Source organism: Channa argus, chromosome 1, assembly GCF_033026475.1.
Source record: "Channa argus isolate prfri chromosome 1, Channa argus male v1.0, whole genome shotgun sequence".
Taxonomy (NCBI): Eukaryota; Metazoa; Chordata; class Actinopteri; order Anabantiformes; family Channidae; genus Channa; species Channa argus.
In genome coordinates this window covers 15419481-15436513 of record NC_090197.1, presented here as the reverse complement: position 1 = coordinate 15436513, position 17033 = coordinate 15419481, and the positions used below count along the sequence as shown (strand labels likewise).

General features: G+C 38.2%; 2 protein-coding genes across 4 annotated transcripts; one reads left to right on the top strand and one right to left on the bottom strand.

The window, feature by feature from the left end:
- Positions 1-479: 479 nt before the first annotated feature.
- Positions 480-14824, top strand: tmem64 (transmembrane protein 64). 3 transcript variants are annotated; one of them, XM_067500627.1, is made up of 5 exons: positions 480-773; positions 935-2102; positions 7322-7477; positions 9119-9318; positions 14684-14824. In XM_067500627.1, exons 2-4 carry the CDS (start codon positions 1392-1394, stop codon positions 9308-9310), a joined length of 1059 nt encoding a protein of 352 aa, XP_067356728.1. In that variant the 5' UTR covers positions 480-773; positions 935-1391; the 3' UTR covers positions 9311-9318; positions 14684-14824. The 3 variants fall into 3 exon arrangements, with proteins under 3 accessions (XP_067356728.1, XP_067356718.1, XP_067356709.1); XM_067500617.1 differs by having other exon boundaries at positions 14681-14818; XM_067500608.1 differs by lacking the exon at positions 14684-14824 and having other exon boundaries at positions 481-773; positions 9119-12079.
- On the bottom strand, positions 14362-17012 carry tdp2b (tyrosyl-DNA phosphodiesterase 2b). Its single transcript, XM_067500596.1, has 7 exons — positions 16587-17012; positions 16198-16322; positions 15941-16090; positions 15672-15763; positions 15301-15419; positions 15046-15216; positions 14362-14954 (listed from the first exon to the last, which is right to left on the bottom strand). Exons 1-7 carry the CDS (start codon positions 16731-16733, stop codon positions 14673-14675), a joined length of 1086 nt encoding a protein of 361 aa, XP_067356697.1. The 5' UTR covers positions 16734-17012; the 3' UTR covers positions 14362-14672.
- Positions 17013-17033: the final 21 nt, after the last annotated feature.

Genomic DNA, 17033 nt, shown 5'->3' with positions numbered 1-17033 from the left:
GTAAAGTTATTTTAAAATGCCATTTATTAAACCAATACACTTGGTGATTTTGCAAAGGAAAAAAAACGTATATGCTAAAGCTTACTTAAAAATATCCTCATTGTGTAAACAACTCTTTTAGTCCCCAGTATGGTAATCTACTTGCATTTTATAGTATATTATGCATGTTTTAATATACTCTGTAATAATTAATGTATTGCAAGCAAGTCAATACATTTACAAAGTTTAAAAATAATATAAACTCACCATAAATAAATAAATAAAAAATAAAACACCATACATTTTCTATAAATTAAATACATGACGTTAAAGAAAACAGTTCACCGTCCCAATATGGTGACCACGCAGACGCACGTCAAACCGCAAAAACGCGGTATCGTTTTTATCCAAAACAAATGTGTTACGTGTAAATCTCACGAGAACCAACAGGACCCCTCCCATTGGAAGGATCCGCGAAACAGTCGGTCACGTGGGTCAGGGTCACTTGGCATTCTGGGACAAAAACAGTGGTCGGTATCAATAGTCTTTTAACAAGCAGCAGCAGAGTACGCATACACATACATTGTGGAGGGAAGGTGACGAGAGGATCACAAATTTCCAATCACCACGGGAAGAACAAAGTGTTTTTTCTTATCTGACTTCTTTGGTCTGTTTGTTGCTGTGTTTTCTGGCAGAAGAGCAGCTGATGACCAACTGCGACGTTTTAGTCTCTAAATCGCAACGATGGACTTTATTCACACAGATGGCTAGTACGCTAAAGCTAACGACGGAGAGTAAGTTAACGTTAGCCTTGCAGTGATTAATGCTAGTGTATTACGGTTACCTTAATGTCAATGCTCTGGGATTCACAAAAAATGTTGCTGTTTTTTTTTTTTTTGTAACGGAAAGCTTTGTCCAAAATAAGTGACGCATTGTTTTGTCTTTGTCCTCACAGCTCGTCTCTTTACTGCCGACAGCTCACTCCTTCATTGACTCCACATTCAGAGCTAAGGGGTGACAACTGAATATGGCGAGTGTTCCAGACAGAGACTCCAAAACTGTCACGTTTAAGTCATTGTACTGGCATGTTGCCCAGCTTGTGTATCCGAGATAAACATTGTCAAATTGGAGACTTCATGTAATGGCCAAGGAAAGTGACGGATGTTATCTTTATGTCTTGGTGCACAGTTGCTCTCAAAGTTTCAGAGCAACGGACTGCCTCTGCTGAAGCCATCTTCAATAAAATTTATTGATACATGTTTCCGTTGAAGCTCAACAAACTGACATTGCTAGACATGGACTTGTGGTGAATATAAAGACTATTCTACAACCTCTAACATTACAACTGTCTCTAGGTCAGACAGTTTATCTGAGCCCTGCTGCTTGTCCCCAGGGCTTATTTGAAGACTAACATGTCAGTGTCAGGGGCCACGACTGTGCAGCTTTTCACCAAGCTCATCAAGCATGCGGTGGGCAAGGCACAGATTCAGCTCAACCGCTGGATGCAAAGAGCTGCCACAGATGAGTGTGACAAAATTGACATCCTGATATGCAACTCGTTCGATGAGAGAGGGGCTGGCACAGGAAAGTCAGATGAAGACCCTGAACTTATCAGTGATACAGGTGGAACGACTTTCAACAGCAGCGGAGACTTCAGACACCCATGCTGTATTACCACCTTTTGCTTCAAAAGCGCCCTGCTTGCTTGCATCTTGACTGCTGTGTGTTTTTCATCGGTTGCCCTGGTGCGCCAGTACCTCAAGGACCTCTTGCTCTGGGTGGAGAGCTTGGATAGCCTTGTTGGAGCCATGTTGTTTATAGTTGGTTTGATTATTGTGTCATTCCCTTGTGGATGGGGATATATAGTTCTGAATGTGGCAGCTGGCTACCTCTATGGCTTTGTGCTAGGTATGGGACTAGTCATGGTGGGAGTTTTAATAGGGACCTTTGTTGCACACCTTGTATGCAAACGATTGTTGACTGATTGGGTGCTGAACAAGGTTGGGAACAGTGAACAACTCAGTGCTGTTATACGAGTGGTGGAGGGGGGAAGTGGACTCAAAGTTGTGGCCTTAGCAAGACTCACCCCCATACCTTTTGGGCTCCAAAATGCAGTTTTCTCGGTGAGTATGAAAACGCACTCACTCCTTTTCAGTTGTGCTCCTTTTTATAAGGTATCAGTAAACTGTTATCAATGTTTTGCACGGAAAGACTGAAGACTGAAGTGTATTAACATACCGTTGAATGGTACAACTCATTCCTTGCCATTATTAGAATCAAAACTGTAATCTTTTATCATTTTAGGTAGTTTTTCTGTTACCAACTGACAAACAGGAAGTCAGAACTAGGTCGAAGATTGTCTGAAGAAAACGTTGCATGTACACGTTTCAGTTGTGATGAGTTTCAGACAAGATACATTAGTGCTTTTATACTTCACTGATTAGATGTAATAATAGCAATAAAAGGCTAGTTCCTAGAGAAATGAAACCCCTGTGCAAAGAGGAAGTACTCCTATGACAAGGATTCTGTTGCAGCCAAGGGACATAAATTGAACCTTGAGTTGTAACATTTTAAAGTCATAGTTTGAGTTTTCACATTCTGATCTTTTTTTTTTTTTTACTGAACTTGATAAAGATCATGTCATATTAACACAGTGTAGGCCAACTGAGACTGTTTGGTAACTTAGTCAAGGTAACATACACTATGTGCCCTACATTATAAAGCAGTTTAGTATAGTGATATTTCTTTCAGCTGCTCTTCTACACATAACATGAGACCCTTGCCCTTCATACATGGTATAAATAATTTATATACTCTGATTACCCTTCTCAGTTAACTAATTGACACCTCTGAATGGTAAAAGCCTTGAGAGGTGTGTTGTTCCATTCTAGAAATTTATCTGTAAGGTCAGAGATCATGAAAAGTGTTACTCCAGTTGTAACTGAATTATTAATGAAAAAAACGCCCTAATGGTGAACTTGATGCTGTGAAGGTATTCATGCTTCACTCTACAAAGTATCATCATCACTGTCTCCAATTGCAGCAAGTCTATTCAATATTGCTTTAATGGGAAGAGATCTCTCATACAATAGTGTCACATCAGACATAGGCCTATTACATCATTTTCTTGTTATAACCTGTCGTCTAAAAAGATAGATTACAGTAAATGTTTAAAATAAAAACCTCCACCATAGAGAAATGTTACATAAGACAATTGATAGTACAGTTAATTGGAGTAGCACACACCAAAACAAGATCAGGTTTTTACAATAGGAAACTATCTTGAGCAATTCCTTGCTTGTCTTGATGTAAACAAGTAACAGCAAATTTGCAGTTTGTTACATATACATATCTACATGCAAACATTTTGACTTGATGAGGATTTGACCAGGGTGAAACTTCCTATTAAAAAAACCATATGAACTGACATGCAAACATAAATTGTACATAAATCACATAAATATACATAAATTGAAATATAACCTTTGACAGACTGGCTCACACAATACATTACTTTAAAACTGCTAAAATATAACTAGTATGGAAAACTTTCTCCAGACATAGATCATGTAATTTTATTTACGTTTGACTCAAGCCTTCCTAAACAGCACATCACTTAAGAAGCAGAATGCACATTTTCTGTACACACACACCAGTAAACTATAATATTAAATTAGTCACAATTAACAGACTTATCTTGAAGTGAACAATGACATTTCTCTTAATTTTGAATACTTTCCCATGTCTGTGTAAAATATTGAAAAGACAATCCAAATAGGAATGAAAACATAAACCAACAATAGCTTGAACATCCATAAATCAAGGCAGTGTGGGCAGGTTGAGAAGCATTTATGGCTTAAAGTATGAAGCGGATACACAGGCGTGAGGTGGATAAAGGAGACGACATATTGTGTGTTTCATAAGCACTGTAATTGCACACTACAAAACTAGTGTGTTTTCTCCAGAGTCGGATTTACTTAGACATTTGCCAGATGTATGGGCAGCTGATAATTGGCTTTGGTGTTTGACAGTTCTGTACACATAATAATCACTCTACAAATAACAGCACAGTGATGAATTCTTTAATTCAACTCTTGGTCTCACAGTTGTGTTGACCCAGCTTAGGTAAATACTTCAACCCGTGAACCAGCATAATTCTGTTATGCTGCTTAGTCTGTTTGTGATTGCACTATGTGTCTTTCTCTTGTCACTGTAGATCATATTCCTTTGAAGCGGTCTTGAAATATCCAGACTAATTACTCCTATTATGCTAACTAATAACATTTAGTTTATCCTTTTTTTTTTTTCTTCTATTAAAGCATAAAATGTGTTGAACATGCATCGTTATTGACTAGTCTGAATATATTTCAGGGACTGTAGTTCAAGTAATATTATTATTATTATTATTATTATTATTATTATTATTATACTTAATATAATTATTAAATACATTTTTATTATTCAGTTCAGATTATGTTATCTTATTGCTAATTTTGTGGAGTTTGTAATCATTGTTGAGTTGCTTTTCTAGAGCTTCCCCAAATGACATTATTTGAACTCCTAATGATGAGAAACTCCTCCAGGGGATGTCATCTGGATGAGATTTTCAGCTAGAAAGTCAGAGGGCAGTTTAAAAGCATTGTTGTACATTTATACCCTAAACTAAAGCTATAGAAAAAAAATTGAAAATTGGTGAAGTTGACCTTTAAGTTTGACTCTGTCGGCTGTAAGACAGGCTAGGTGTTGTATGACACCTTTTTGTCATATTTGCAGGGTTGGTTTCAACTTATGACATCTATTTTTGACAATTCTGGTTTTTTATGTTTGACTTAGTCTTTATTGTTTTCCTTTTTGTTTTACAGATTTATCCATATATCAAATAGCTTTTTTTATACTCCGATCACCCACAATTGTGTTGTTTTAATGTTATGGTTGACAAGAGGGAAACATTTATTTCTGGATATGATTGACTAGTGTAAGAACATGCATCTCAGCTTGCTGTGAGGGCTGTGTAGTCAGATTGCCCCTGGTGTGTTAGCTGTGGCTGAGTGGTGTAATCCACCTGAACTTTGGACACATATTTTGCGCCTTCTGATCTGAGCTGTTTAACTGATAACTTTGAAATATCATGTATCAAGAATCAGGGTGTCTACATGCAACAGATGGTGTGAATCTCTTTTCTTCCAGCTGAAGAACTGGATCTCGTAGTGAAACCTTCACCTGGGTGTTTAGCCAGCCCTGCCAGAAATAAGCTAATAAACCGAATCCCCCTCTGCACCTCAGCTTACTTGTGCTACATCTTACTTCCCAACCTAGAGGGGTTTCATACTCAACTTAGGCTCTATCTATACACCTTGTGATTTATTTTACCTGGAGCTGTATTATTAAGCTGAGCTGAAATCCTATCTTTATGATCTTATTCCTAAGCATTAAAGTTGAAACTAACCATGGGTGGGTACCTCTAGGCCTGATCAAAGTGGAATTATGTGTCGTCATCTCTGCCCTTGGTAAGCACAAGAGACTACATTTCACTGTGCCCCCTAACTTCTGCTGAAGTCGAATGTGCTACATTATAGTGGGTAACCTGAAACGAAAAAGAAACTGCAGCAGTGAGCAAAACAGTGGGACAGCTCAGGAAGAATGTTTGATAATCATTTGAGGATGAAGTGGACATCTCCAGGGCCCCATGTGTTTTTTTTTATAACAGCTTATAACTGGCCTGGTCTATCTTTCTACTATCATGATAAGCTGATGAAGCCATTGTGAAATGTATCATGTGATTTATAGCACGTTATGCCTGAGCCTTCATTGCAAATGGTAATATGTTAATGGTGATAAGTTAAGGGTGTGTTGACACACAATGTGGGTACATCACTGCTAATCTTTTAAGGAGTAGGGCCTGTTACACAATTCTTTTCTGGGAAAAAATGGTAGATGGAACCAACAGCAGACAAACAACTTAACAACAACTGAGTTTTTGATAACATTGCTGTCCTATGAGTGTAACACAGGCTCTTGTTTGATAACAGGAGTGGGTGTAAGATGCATCACTGCAAGGAGACACTTAGGCTGGAGCTATCATAAATGTTTTTTCGGTCCTGATAACATTTTGGCACAGGCAATTTCTTGTAGCACAAGGCAGAGCCACAGACACACTGTTATCAGCCACAGCACTGTCACAGTGCAGACAGTGTGAAGGTCACATACTCATACATTCAGCACTTGCACACATTGGCTGATTTCATCAGTTACTGAAGGGATCAAAGGTAGCAGCAATGTAGACTCTGGTTTATATTTATGTAGCTGGACCAATATATGAAAGGAGACACTAGTGTAAATGTCTGATTGCATTTTTGTAGTTCAAGGTAGTTACAGCAGATAGTATTTAGACCGAGAAGGAACCCTTGTTTGTGACCTAAGCTTAATTTAACTTGCAGCAGAATTTACAATGGAGGTGTTAGCTGTTGCAATTGTGTAAAGATTTAAAATTAGGAATAATAATTATAACAGTTCAACAAAAGAGCCTTGAAGAAAATCCTATGTGAATTGAGTTGACGTAGTGTTGTGGCAGTGGTTCTACTATGGTTAGTTTTATGCAGGAAAGATTGATTGGCTGTAAGTATGTTCTTTTCCGGGGGCATTTGTAAGCAGCACTTCCACAGGAGTTGCGCTTCTTATTGATCTATATTTGTGGTCAACATTTTCATTAACCCAGTTATTATAACCCCATTATTTTTAATGGCCAACCAACATTTATGTAGTTTAATTCCGAAATGTTTAAACATAATGGTAAACACTCTTTACACCAACCAATTTATTGTTGCATTATGGATTAAGCTCTGAAATGGATTTCAAGTGTTTTCGTAAACTGCTGTCAGGAATTGGTCTCTTTTTCAGTGGTTGAAATTGTAGACCAGGTTAGGGAAAATGACAACCATAAGGACCAAAGGGCAGAAAACGTTTTTTCTCTGTCATCTGTTTTATTTTTATTTTTATAGCAAAAGCCCATTTCAACACCATACCCACAGTTGTTTGGCTTTTACTTTTTAGTTATTTAAATATCCAGTTTTACTTCTAAAATGTTATCTGTGAAACCTAAAATTCTCAAAAAGTAGAAGAAGAAATTTAATGTACTAAGAGATTCAGTACAGAAAACATTTCGCTCCATATGCTCTAAATATAATAAAATCCTATGGATCCTCAGTCCTAACCCTGAATGTGAGTGTAAGGGATGTTGGCCTAAGAAGATTTATTTATTTTTTTTAACTTCCAAGAAAAAATTTGAACCAGTTTTCATAAGTCATGTTTAAAACCTATTTGTTATTGATGTTTCCATTTGAAGATCACAGACGTGTCCTTGCCAAACTACCTGGTGGCCTCCTCTGTGGGTCTGTTGCCCACCCAGCTTCTCAACTCCTATCTGGGTACCACCCTCCGCACCATGGAGGATGTCATTGCTGAGCAGAGCATCAGTGGCTACTTTGTGTTTAGCCTGCAGGTGAGCTTATGATATAAATACATTAAGAATGGAAATACTATTTTTCCATGTTTATGATTGGTGTTTGATTTTCAATTTTTCTCTGTTGTAGTTTTCAAATGTTAGCGTTGGTTTCTGGAGGTAGATGTGTTGTAGTCGTGATTCAGTATCAGTAGCACATTAAAATTGTTTTATACATTCTTTAATTACATTCTTTATTTTTGTATCAAATTTGCTGAACGTTTATTAACATTAAAAAAAAAATGCATTGTGGTGTAGAACTTGTCACATTACTACCTTCGTTAATAGCTACCTTTTTTCTTTAGGTCTTGTGGCAAAGAGATTTATTTCACAAGCAACAGCAAACACAAGCTTTCCATTGACACAAGCCTGTACATAACTTCTCCTTAGAAATTACATCATTTCAGATTTCAAGAAAACTCACATAATACTGCAGGCGTCACGCCCTTTCTTCATTTCTGAGAACCACATTTATAAAGTAGTTGTGCGTAAAGCTTGAATTATTGTTAAGGGTAAAGTGAGTTTTATTTAGCCCTCACAAGTGTTCAGGCATCCGGTGTTTGCAGACCATTTACCATTAACATTTGAAAAGTTCACAGGAGCCAGAGGTGAAGGGCCTATTCAAGATTAAATAATTTTTTAAGACTTATGGTGAGAAATTGTCTCCTAAAGAGCTGATAAAGCCCAGGTACTTTTCACTGTTGTGTATCAACCACCATTCAGATATTTACAAAATATTTTGGAAAACAAGTATATGTATTTACTTTATGCCAAAGTTAGATTACTGCTGCCTTGAAGGTAGAAACTTCTCAGTTTAATTTCACCTGCTTCCTGTAGCTTTTCTGTGTTGAGTGAGCATGTTGTTCCTCTGACTGCATGGGTTTTCTTTGATTACTGTGGTTTCCTCCCACAGTGCAAAGACATTCAATTTGAGTAAATTGAATGCCTACAATTGCCCACAAATGTAAACTTGAGCACTTGTGTTTGTGTCTGTGTGGCCCTGCGATTGACTGGCAACCTGTCCAGGGTGTATCCTGACTACAAATTACATTTTCTTGGTGTGTTGAATTAAGTTATGGTGGGCTGTGAATTTCTACACCCATGTTACCCGTTAAGAAATATTTGACATTTTGTGAAATATATTTTTAGAAACAATAGATTCCTGCAGATTTAGAAGTGCAATTGTTACTGTTGCTTCAAGTCTTTAGCTAAGCTAACATGCTGCTGCGAGTAGCCTTATATTTAGTATACAGAAGTAAGTAATAAAACTGAACTTCTTGTTGAACTCTAGGCGAGAATGCAAAAAATTATATATGCAAATACAATTATTATTCAATTTGGGAATAAGAGTGCTGATTTTAAATTGACTGTTTGCATTTTGGCACCAGATGTTTGAACTATTTTGAATTCCATGCATTTCATTTTTAGGATAGGTGTATCTAATGATTTATCTGCCGTTTCCCTGTAGTTTTATTGGGAGAGCAAGATGTTAGATGCAACTAAAAACAAAAGGCAGTTCTTTGTATAACTGTCACAACAAGTTAGCAGACCATATATCAACCCTGAAACCCTCGTGGCCATAGAAACAATTAAACCACAATGCAATCATTATCAAGACTCTGTCTCTTCTGTCATCTACAGATTATCATCAGCATCGGCCTGATGTTCTATGTCGTGCATCGGGCTCAGGTTGAGTTCAACGCAGCTATTGCTGCCTGCCAGATGGAGCTGAAGTCATCGCACATGAACGGCTCCTCCAACAATCACAGCGGTTTCACCTACTGCAGCAAGAGGGCAACAGCTAACAGTGGAAACTGCATTAATGTGGTGTGACCTGAATTGTAAGACTACATACATTATGGGAACTATGGGGTCTTAATGGTTTTCATAACATGAGGGGTCATCTGACCACCTACATGTGATAAAATCTTGAACACATACGTCATGTTAAGTTTTTACGGTGTTTTAGAAGTGTGGGACCATGCACCTTTAAAGAAACAGTGCTGAAGAAAATGATTTTGTGGTTCATCAACTTGGAACTTATTTTTATAATTATTTTCATTAAGGTACTTCTTAACATTTACTGTTTCCAGTGATGTCAATGAAACGGTGATGTTTCGATGTATCAGACTGAGTGAGTGAGTGAGTTGTTTAAAAAATTAGCTTGGCATTAATTGCCCGCTAACAATTTGAATGTGCAATCTGGAGCTTTCTAGAGAACCAAGGAATTTTTTCCATTACAGTGTGAAAAGAAGGCCAACCTATGCACCTTTATTTCATATTACATCTGTTTGTTTCATATCAGTAGATTTAGCAATTGGTTTTCCACATCCAGTGCTAATTTACAATAGAAACAATAAGGGCATTATTGATATTTTTAAAGATTTGGCTTTTTTGTCCAGTGTCTTATTTTTGAACTTTGGGAAGAGAAACAGGCCTCTCTGTGTTTTGTGCTGGCTTATGACCACATCAGCTGAATTGGCTTTGTCTATCTAGAGAACATTTCAGCGTTTCTGCAGTTTTGATAAATGCATCTGGAGAAGAGAGCAGATTTCACAGCAGGAAACTCAGGAACGTATCTGCCAGAAAAGTTGAAGTGCAGCGTCATCAGCTCCTTGAGAGCTCAGAGAGATTTCTATGCTGGGCTTAAACTGAGGTTTTGAGCAATGCTGTAAATGTTCATTTTGATCTGGTTTTACATTATTTTTAGTTTGCTTTTCCTGGCTGAGATTATCTGTTAGGTTTATCACATAGTACTCGCTTCACATGGTAGTTTGTTTGTTTTTTGTTTTGTTTTTTTTGACAATTTTGTGCAATACATCGGTGATGAAATGGTATGAATGTCATATTTCAGTGCTGAAACCAAATTAACAAGAAATGCTTTCCTGCATATACAGAATAACACAACCCTAAATCTGTGGCATTTAGATTTAACTGACATCATAGATAACAAGAGAGATTATATGAATAGACTGTTATTTGTTTGGTGCCATAATTTGTATCAGATGCGATGACCTCAGTCTGCATGTGACATTTAGTTTACCCTATTTTAATACTTGATATTGTTGGTAATGATAGAAATTGACTTGTGTTTTAGCTCTTAATAATACTGTACAGCTACAAAGCTCTCATGCTGTATGTTCATTTGCACAGGACACTACAAAAACATTATTTTCATACAGGTTAGGAAGGCGATTGCTCAGAAGTTGAATTGGATGTGTCTCAGAAGCCGACAATCAAACACAACACAGACACTAAGTGATGAATGTGATAATTCTTTTTAGTTTAACATGAATTATTGTGATGCTGCTCCTCAGACAAAGTCTGATTGAGGAATAATAAGGGCTCCTATTTGAAATATTCATCTTTATGTCCCTGCATTTGTTCACAGAAGCCTGTTTTGTATCTCTGGCACAACATTATGGTTTTGTACTTAATTTTTAACTTAGATTTATTTTTTAATGTTTGCCCATACACATTCCATGCTGTCAGTCCTCTGGAAAGCGGTAATTATTTCCATACTAAATGTTGGATGCAATTGCCTCTTCCTGTCTGAATTTAGCAATAATGTTAGAAAAGCAAAAAACAAACAAACAAAACAAGAAAAAGGTTTTACTTTTTATAAATTGAACAAGTGTGATTAGTCTATCCATGTTCCCCTGTAAGGATGAGTATCAGCATTAACAGTTTTGTGTTATAGTCTTCAACCTGCCTTTTACCTCCTTTTGCCTCTGTTGGACATTTCTGCGTTGCCTAATATTTGGAAGACAAACCACAATCTGTGATCAGAGCCACTTGTTCAGCTTTCTAGTGCTTTATTTGGAGAGTTATATTTGTTGATTGGTTATTGATGTTTAGGAATCATCCTGTCATGTACAAGTCTCAAAATCTGACCTAAACATTATAAGATTTTCTTACTCAAATATAAAGTTTACGCAGGAAGAAATTAATGTACTTTATAGCTGTGGGACTTACGAAATCTACTCCTTCCTCTTTTTTTTTAAGATATGAAATTGAGATTTCCCTCTGTTTTTGAAAATGTAAATACTCAAGGGTTTTACATGGCAGCAGTTTCCCTGCTCTCCAAATAAAGTGATTAGTTTGGCTGTTCTGCTCAAAAATGAGAGAAAAGTGGAAGTAATGCCATGTTTGATGCAAAAATTCAGTACATGAAACTGGACTGGAAACACTATAATATTTTTGCCTCTTTACTGGGATTTAAAAAATTTAAGATTGTGGAAAAAATTGTTTTGCAGGAAAGGGTTTGGTTCTTCCTAGAGCGGCTCTATTTAACTTAGACATAGTTATGCAACAACTGATTCTTACAAGAAGTATATTTCATAGACATCCACACAGGACCTGAATATGGGCTGAAACTGCACATCTGAGTGGCGTAATATATCATTAAGTTAAATGTTCAAGTGAAGGGTCGCGTTTGGTGCTATGAAATGCAATACTTCCCATCTGTATCAAGTGCATTACACTTATACTGTATTTTTCAATACAGAGAATCTTACAGTGTATAAATATTGCTGTATGATGCTCGTTCAGTGTTATTTATGAGAAAGAAAATAAAAGCTGTCAAGACTTTGTTACACGGTTTTTGATCAGAATGAATTATTTTCTTAAAATCTGTATTCCCTCACCTCTAATCAAAGGGGGACACTGAGTTGGGGGCATTGGCCAAGACTCAGAAAGGAAGCTTACAAAGTTATAGGACCACTGCTTAGTTCCACTGATGTAACATTTTACGAGCTTTACACATATCAGTGAATACAAGTCATGTTATCTGTCTCTGCTGCATCAGTTGTGACCATTTATTAAAAATTGTATTAATCCCCCAAACTTTTAGAAGTGTAGAAACCTTTTTTTTTTTTTTTAATTTACACCTCATGATATCTTATGTAATAAGGAGTGAATCCCTGTCCTTGCCTGCATTTAATAAACTCTGTTAACCTTGTTATTTAAGATGGGGAAAAGCAGGACTGTATGGCCAGAAATAAAGCTGGCTTCTGGGACCGTTTGTCACAGCAATTTTGAAGGGAAGTAGTGATGGATGTGGTAGTGGTGATATAGACTGGAGCACCACTTTTGCTTGCCCTTGCCTGTGACAAGTTGTCTGTACAGGGGAGGTGGGGGTTTGTGTGAGCATTGTCTGACATACATGGTTCAGATGGATTGTCCCTGCTTCAGAAAAGCCCTGTGTCCATTTGACCACTAACATACACGCAGTGGAAAAAGTGGCCAACAGCCGTCAGTCAAAGAGTAACAGACTCCTATTGCATTTTATGGCTCCATCTGTTGCCAGGAGTTGTGGTACAGATTTCTCTACTGCTCTTCACACAACCCACTGATCTCTTCCATCCTTGGGTCAGATCTGTGTCTGATCCATCATCATCTAACCCTGCCTAAAAGGACAAACTTCCTCCCGGAGCCTCCCTACTAGTATATGGATATATCCACACAAATTCAAGAACATTAATTTTGACGGGCCTAGTTCTCACTGAGGGCTATGCTTTTGGTAGCAGAGCTCCAAAAATACCTCAGTGAGGCTGTTAGTGTTTGAAAACACACCAGGAAGTAAAATTATTAAATAATACAAAAATATAAAAACAGGGTGAGGACGATTATCTTGAAATACGTCCAACAACCGTCCAGAGTGGAAACTGATGGTGCATATGTTTTTGTATGCTTAAAAGCCTCTGACAGAAGAGTCCTCTGATGAATAAATCACATCACTATATTTTTGGGCAGGACAGCTGTTCCCCCCCATCTGTACCATCTATGACCTTCTGTTCTTCTAAATGCAGTATTTTGAAACTGCTTTGTAAGTAGAGCAAAGTACTGCACCCATTGGAAAGCAACTTAACTCAAAGAAACCCCTCCCAAAAAACATTTTTCTTCTTCTCTCATGACATTAAAACCGTGTTGCAAGGCTTTGCTGCAAAGGGGTATTGCACAATGCATAAAGGTGACAAAATGTAAGATTTTTATGGAAAATGTTGTTAGCACCTGTCAGAGAAACATGAATAACAATGTTTTATAGTTGGTGTCTCAAAACACAAGCAATGCACATCATTTGTATAAGCAATTCTTAAATTAGGAAAGAAAATTACATATCAAGCTGATAGACAATGTACATATGTATCTAGTATCAGAGAGCAGTCCGGACAAATGAGAGGCAGGCGTGTTCTGATGACAACTGCTCTTAGGGAAGAGCCACATCTGTGTCCTCTTCTACAGTGAGTGATTGTGCTGTAAAAACTGGCCAGTTTGTTTTCTGAGCAAACATGAAAACACGCTCTTAAATACTGTATGAAGGGGCCCTACAGAGAGACGCGAGAGATTTGTCTTGACATCTTGACAGTATGTTGGCAACAATGATAAAGTGGAGGTTACATCTGGCTTGGGGAAGAAATTCCCTCCAAAATAGTCTTTGTCTGTGACATAATCAAAAGGGAGAACATACCCGGATCTGTTAAAGCAACATTTTTATGTTTGACAACAAAACTCCACAGGTCTTACTAATTGGTAGGGGCTGCACTTAGTGTCAGGACCAAACCACTGCTCACTGATACACTAAATTGGAAGAAATGCATTAAACACCTGTGCTTTCCCTGTTGTGACAAGTCTAAATTTCTTCTGTTAAACATGGTCTATTCAAACAATTGCACTTTAGTCGTGTACTGCTCTCTAGTGGCGAGACATCGATACTACATAAATAAAAGTACTACTCATACAAGGTTTCTCATTCTATCGAGTAAGTCATTAAAAAAGCAAATATGATCATCTGTAGTTCGATGGCCATTGGAAGGATTGCGTGAGATAGAATCAATAGCTAATAAACTGTCAGGATAATGTGCTGTCTGTATTTGACCTTTATTAAATTATAAAAAAAACACTACAAACCTTGACAGTTTCAGATTTATTGTTGCTTTTTACATGTATTTTAATATTTTAAGTGGAGAAAAAAAATATGCAGATGCAATAAAAGCATTAGAAGATAAAATTATTAAATAAAGCTGCAAAATGTACAGGCAACCAACCTTGGAGGAAGATCATTTTCATAGACAGTGTTAGTGGGCTCTGAGCCCAGTGCCAGCACAGTGTGCTGTCACACACAGAACAAACAAGGCTAGCAGGTCTTAAACAAAAGCGTTTGCTTGCATGTTTCAGCTTATTTTTTTTTTCCCTTCTACCCAGCAGATAAGCTACAGTAGATTCCCCAGTGGTCACTGGTATAGCGGCCACAGTCCAGCTTCTCCAGCCCCACCAGGGCCATGTGGTCAGGAACCAGATGTGGGACTCCAGGCCTGGTTGCAGGGCGAAAGTAGATCCGGTCAAAGCGGCAGCGACTAACAAAGGGAACAGTCTTGTTGCTGTTGGCTTTGGTGTCCCATGTGTAGCGGCAGTGCTCCTGCTTACCCAGCTGCTCCCAGACATCACAGACACCAGTTGGTAGGCCCACCTTGGCCACCTGATGTAATGTCCAAGTCATGGATAAAGAGACACATAGTGAGTGTGATACAGTGACTGACTTCATCTGACAGCAAAGTCTAATGACTAACCTCAGGGTCTCTCAGGTTTGTGTCCCCTCCAAACAGGACAGTGACATTGTCAGGTGCCTCTCCCATCCTCTGCATTACAACTCGCAGCTGCTTCATTCTCTCTTCTGCGTGGCCTTTACAACTCTCAAGGTGGGACGTCATCAGACACAGCTTCTGGCCTTTAAAATCCACCTTATGTCCAGGCACAAAAATGTCAAATTTACACCCAGATGAGGTAAACTGACCATGAATTTGGACAACTGCATATGCACAAACCTGAGCTACAAGCAGATTCCTCATCATTTTAGTGGTGGGGTAGGTCACTATCTCACTCTCCACCAGTTTGATTCGTGACCGCTTCAGCATCATCCCAATGAAATAGCCATCTTCACCACCTGGTCAACACAATGAAAGGAATAGCTGCAATTTGAACTAAAGTTTAGCCAATATTCAGCAGAGCCTGTAGTAGCTTTTATATTTCGCACAAAGATGTATGTGTGACTAGTCCACTTTATAACCCTAGTTAATTGAAACATATACACGGCGTGTGAAACTGCTCCTCTTACAGTTTGAGCCCAACAAAGACTATCTGGTAGTAATACATAACAGTGGAGTGCATTTTAACATGTCCAGCAAAAATACTGTACCTTCAATGATCAGATAGCTGACAGCCCGTTTCTTCAAGTACTGAACATAAGGCAGGATGAGCTCCTGTAGGAACACCACGTCAGGAGTGTATCTACATGAAGAGAACATTCACCTTTTAAATACTATCTGGTGTCCCTCTCTGTCCATAAAATACACATTTGTCTGATATCATGTCTGATAGCACTATCAATTTAATTAAGAACACTGAACTGCCCATTCACAAGTAAAATATAAAGTGATGGCTACAAGAAGAGTAACCTATGCTTACAACACCAAGTAGGAGCACAGCCCCCTGGCCCTCTCTGCGAGGTTGTCTGTGTCAAGTCCATCTACGTTCCAGGTGATCATCGACAGTTTATCGCTGTCTTCTTCTGGAGGTTTCCGTGTGGGAGCAGGACTATCTTCAGTCAAATCTATGCTAGAAAATGTTCAGACTGTTCAGGATTATGAAGCCAAGAGAACAAAATATGAAGCCACGGATATGAATGTATAGCATACAACTTAAATGACAGCGATCAGACTTACCAACACCCTGGGGTTTTTTCCTCAACCTTCTGCCTCTTGGTTTGGGGACTGGAGTCTCTTGCCGGAGAATCTTCTACTTCAAATACGCTCTCCATGTCTGCCTCGAAGAAAGAGTTCAAGGCTCTCTGTGACACGTGAAGCAAAGAGTGTTCTTTAAGCAGAAACATAGAACATAACGGCAAACTGCGTTAAGGTTCAAAGCAGACTTTTAAACTTTTATTGGGCCTTTGATTTAGCTGCTCTAATGTTAATTAAGTGAAAGATGCTGAAATCTAAAAAAATTTAAAAAAAAGTATAGATAGGGAAATAGCTAAAGGTTTATGTTTCTGGATACAGTAACCTAGCTAGCGAATCCCAAATGTGGAAGACGTCGTATGAAGTAACGTTACCTCCATCTCCCAGTCATTTTCAGCCAGGTAGCACTGAGCCACAGCGCTGTCCGTTCCCGCTATAGCAGCAAACTCTTCGCAGAGACGTGTTCTGTTGTCTCCGACTGTAGAAACAGACGGCTTGTTCGAGTCCGACGTAGAAGCCATGTTTTACTTTCGCCAGTTTTACTTTTAGAATTACCCAAGGAAAGCAGACCGTATTGTAAACAATGCGCTGGAATCAGGTGCACCACTGAAACGCTTCCGGGTTGTACATTTTAAGCATGGCTGTGTGCATCCAAGATTCATTGCATGGTTGAATGTGAATTACTGTAGGCTAGATTTACAGTCACGATTGGATATTACTTTACCATTAAGACGGTGCTAATTACTTTTTGAACTCCAGTTATGGTCAAAACGCAAATTAGCTTGCTACCAGCTAGTAACAGGTAGTTTCACCCGGACGAT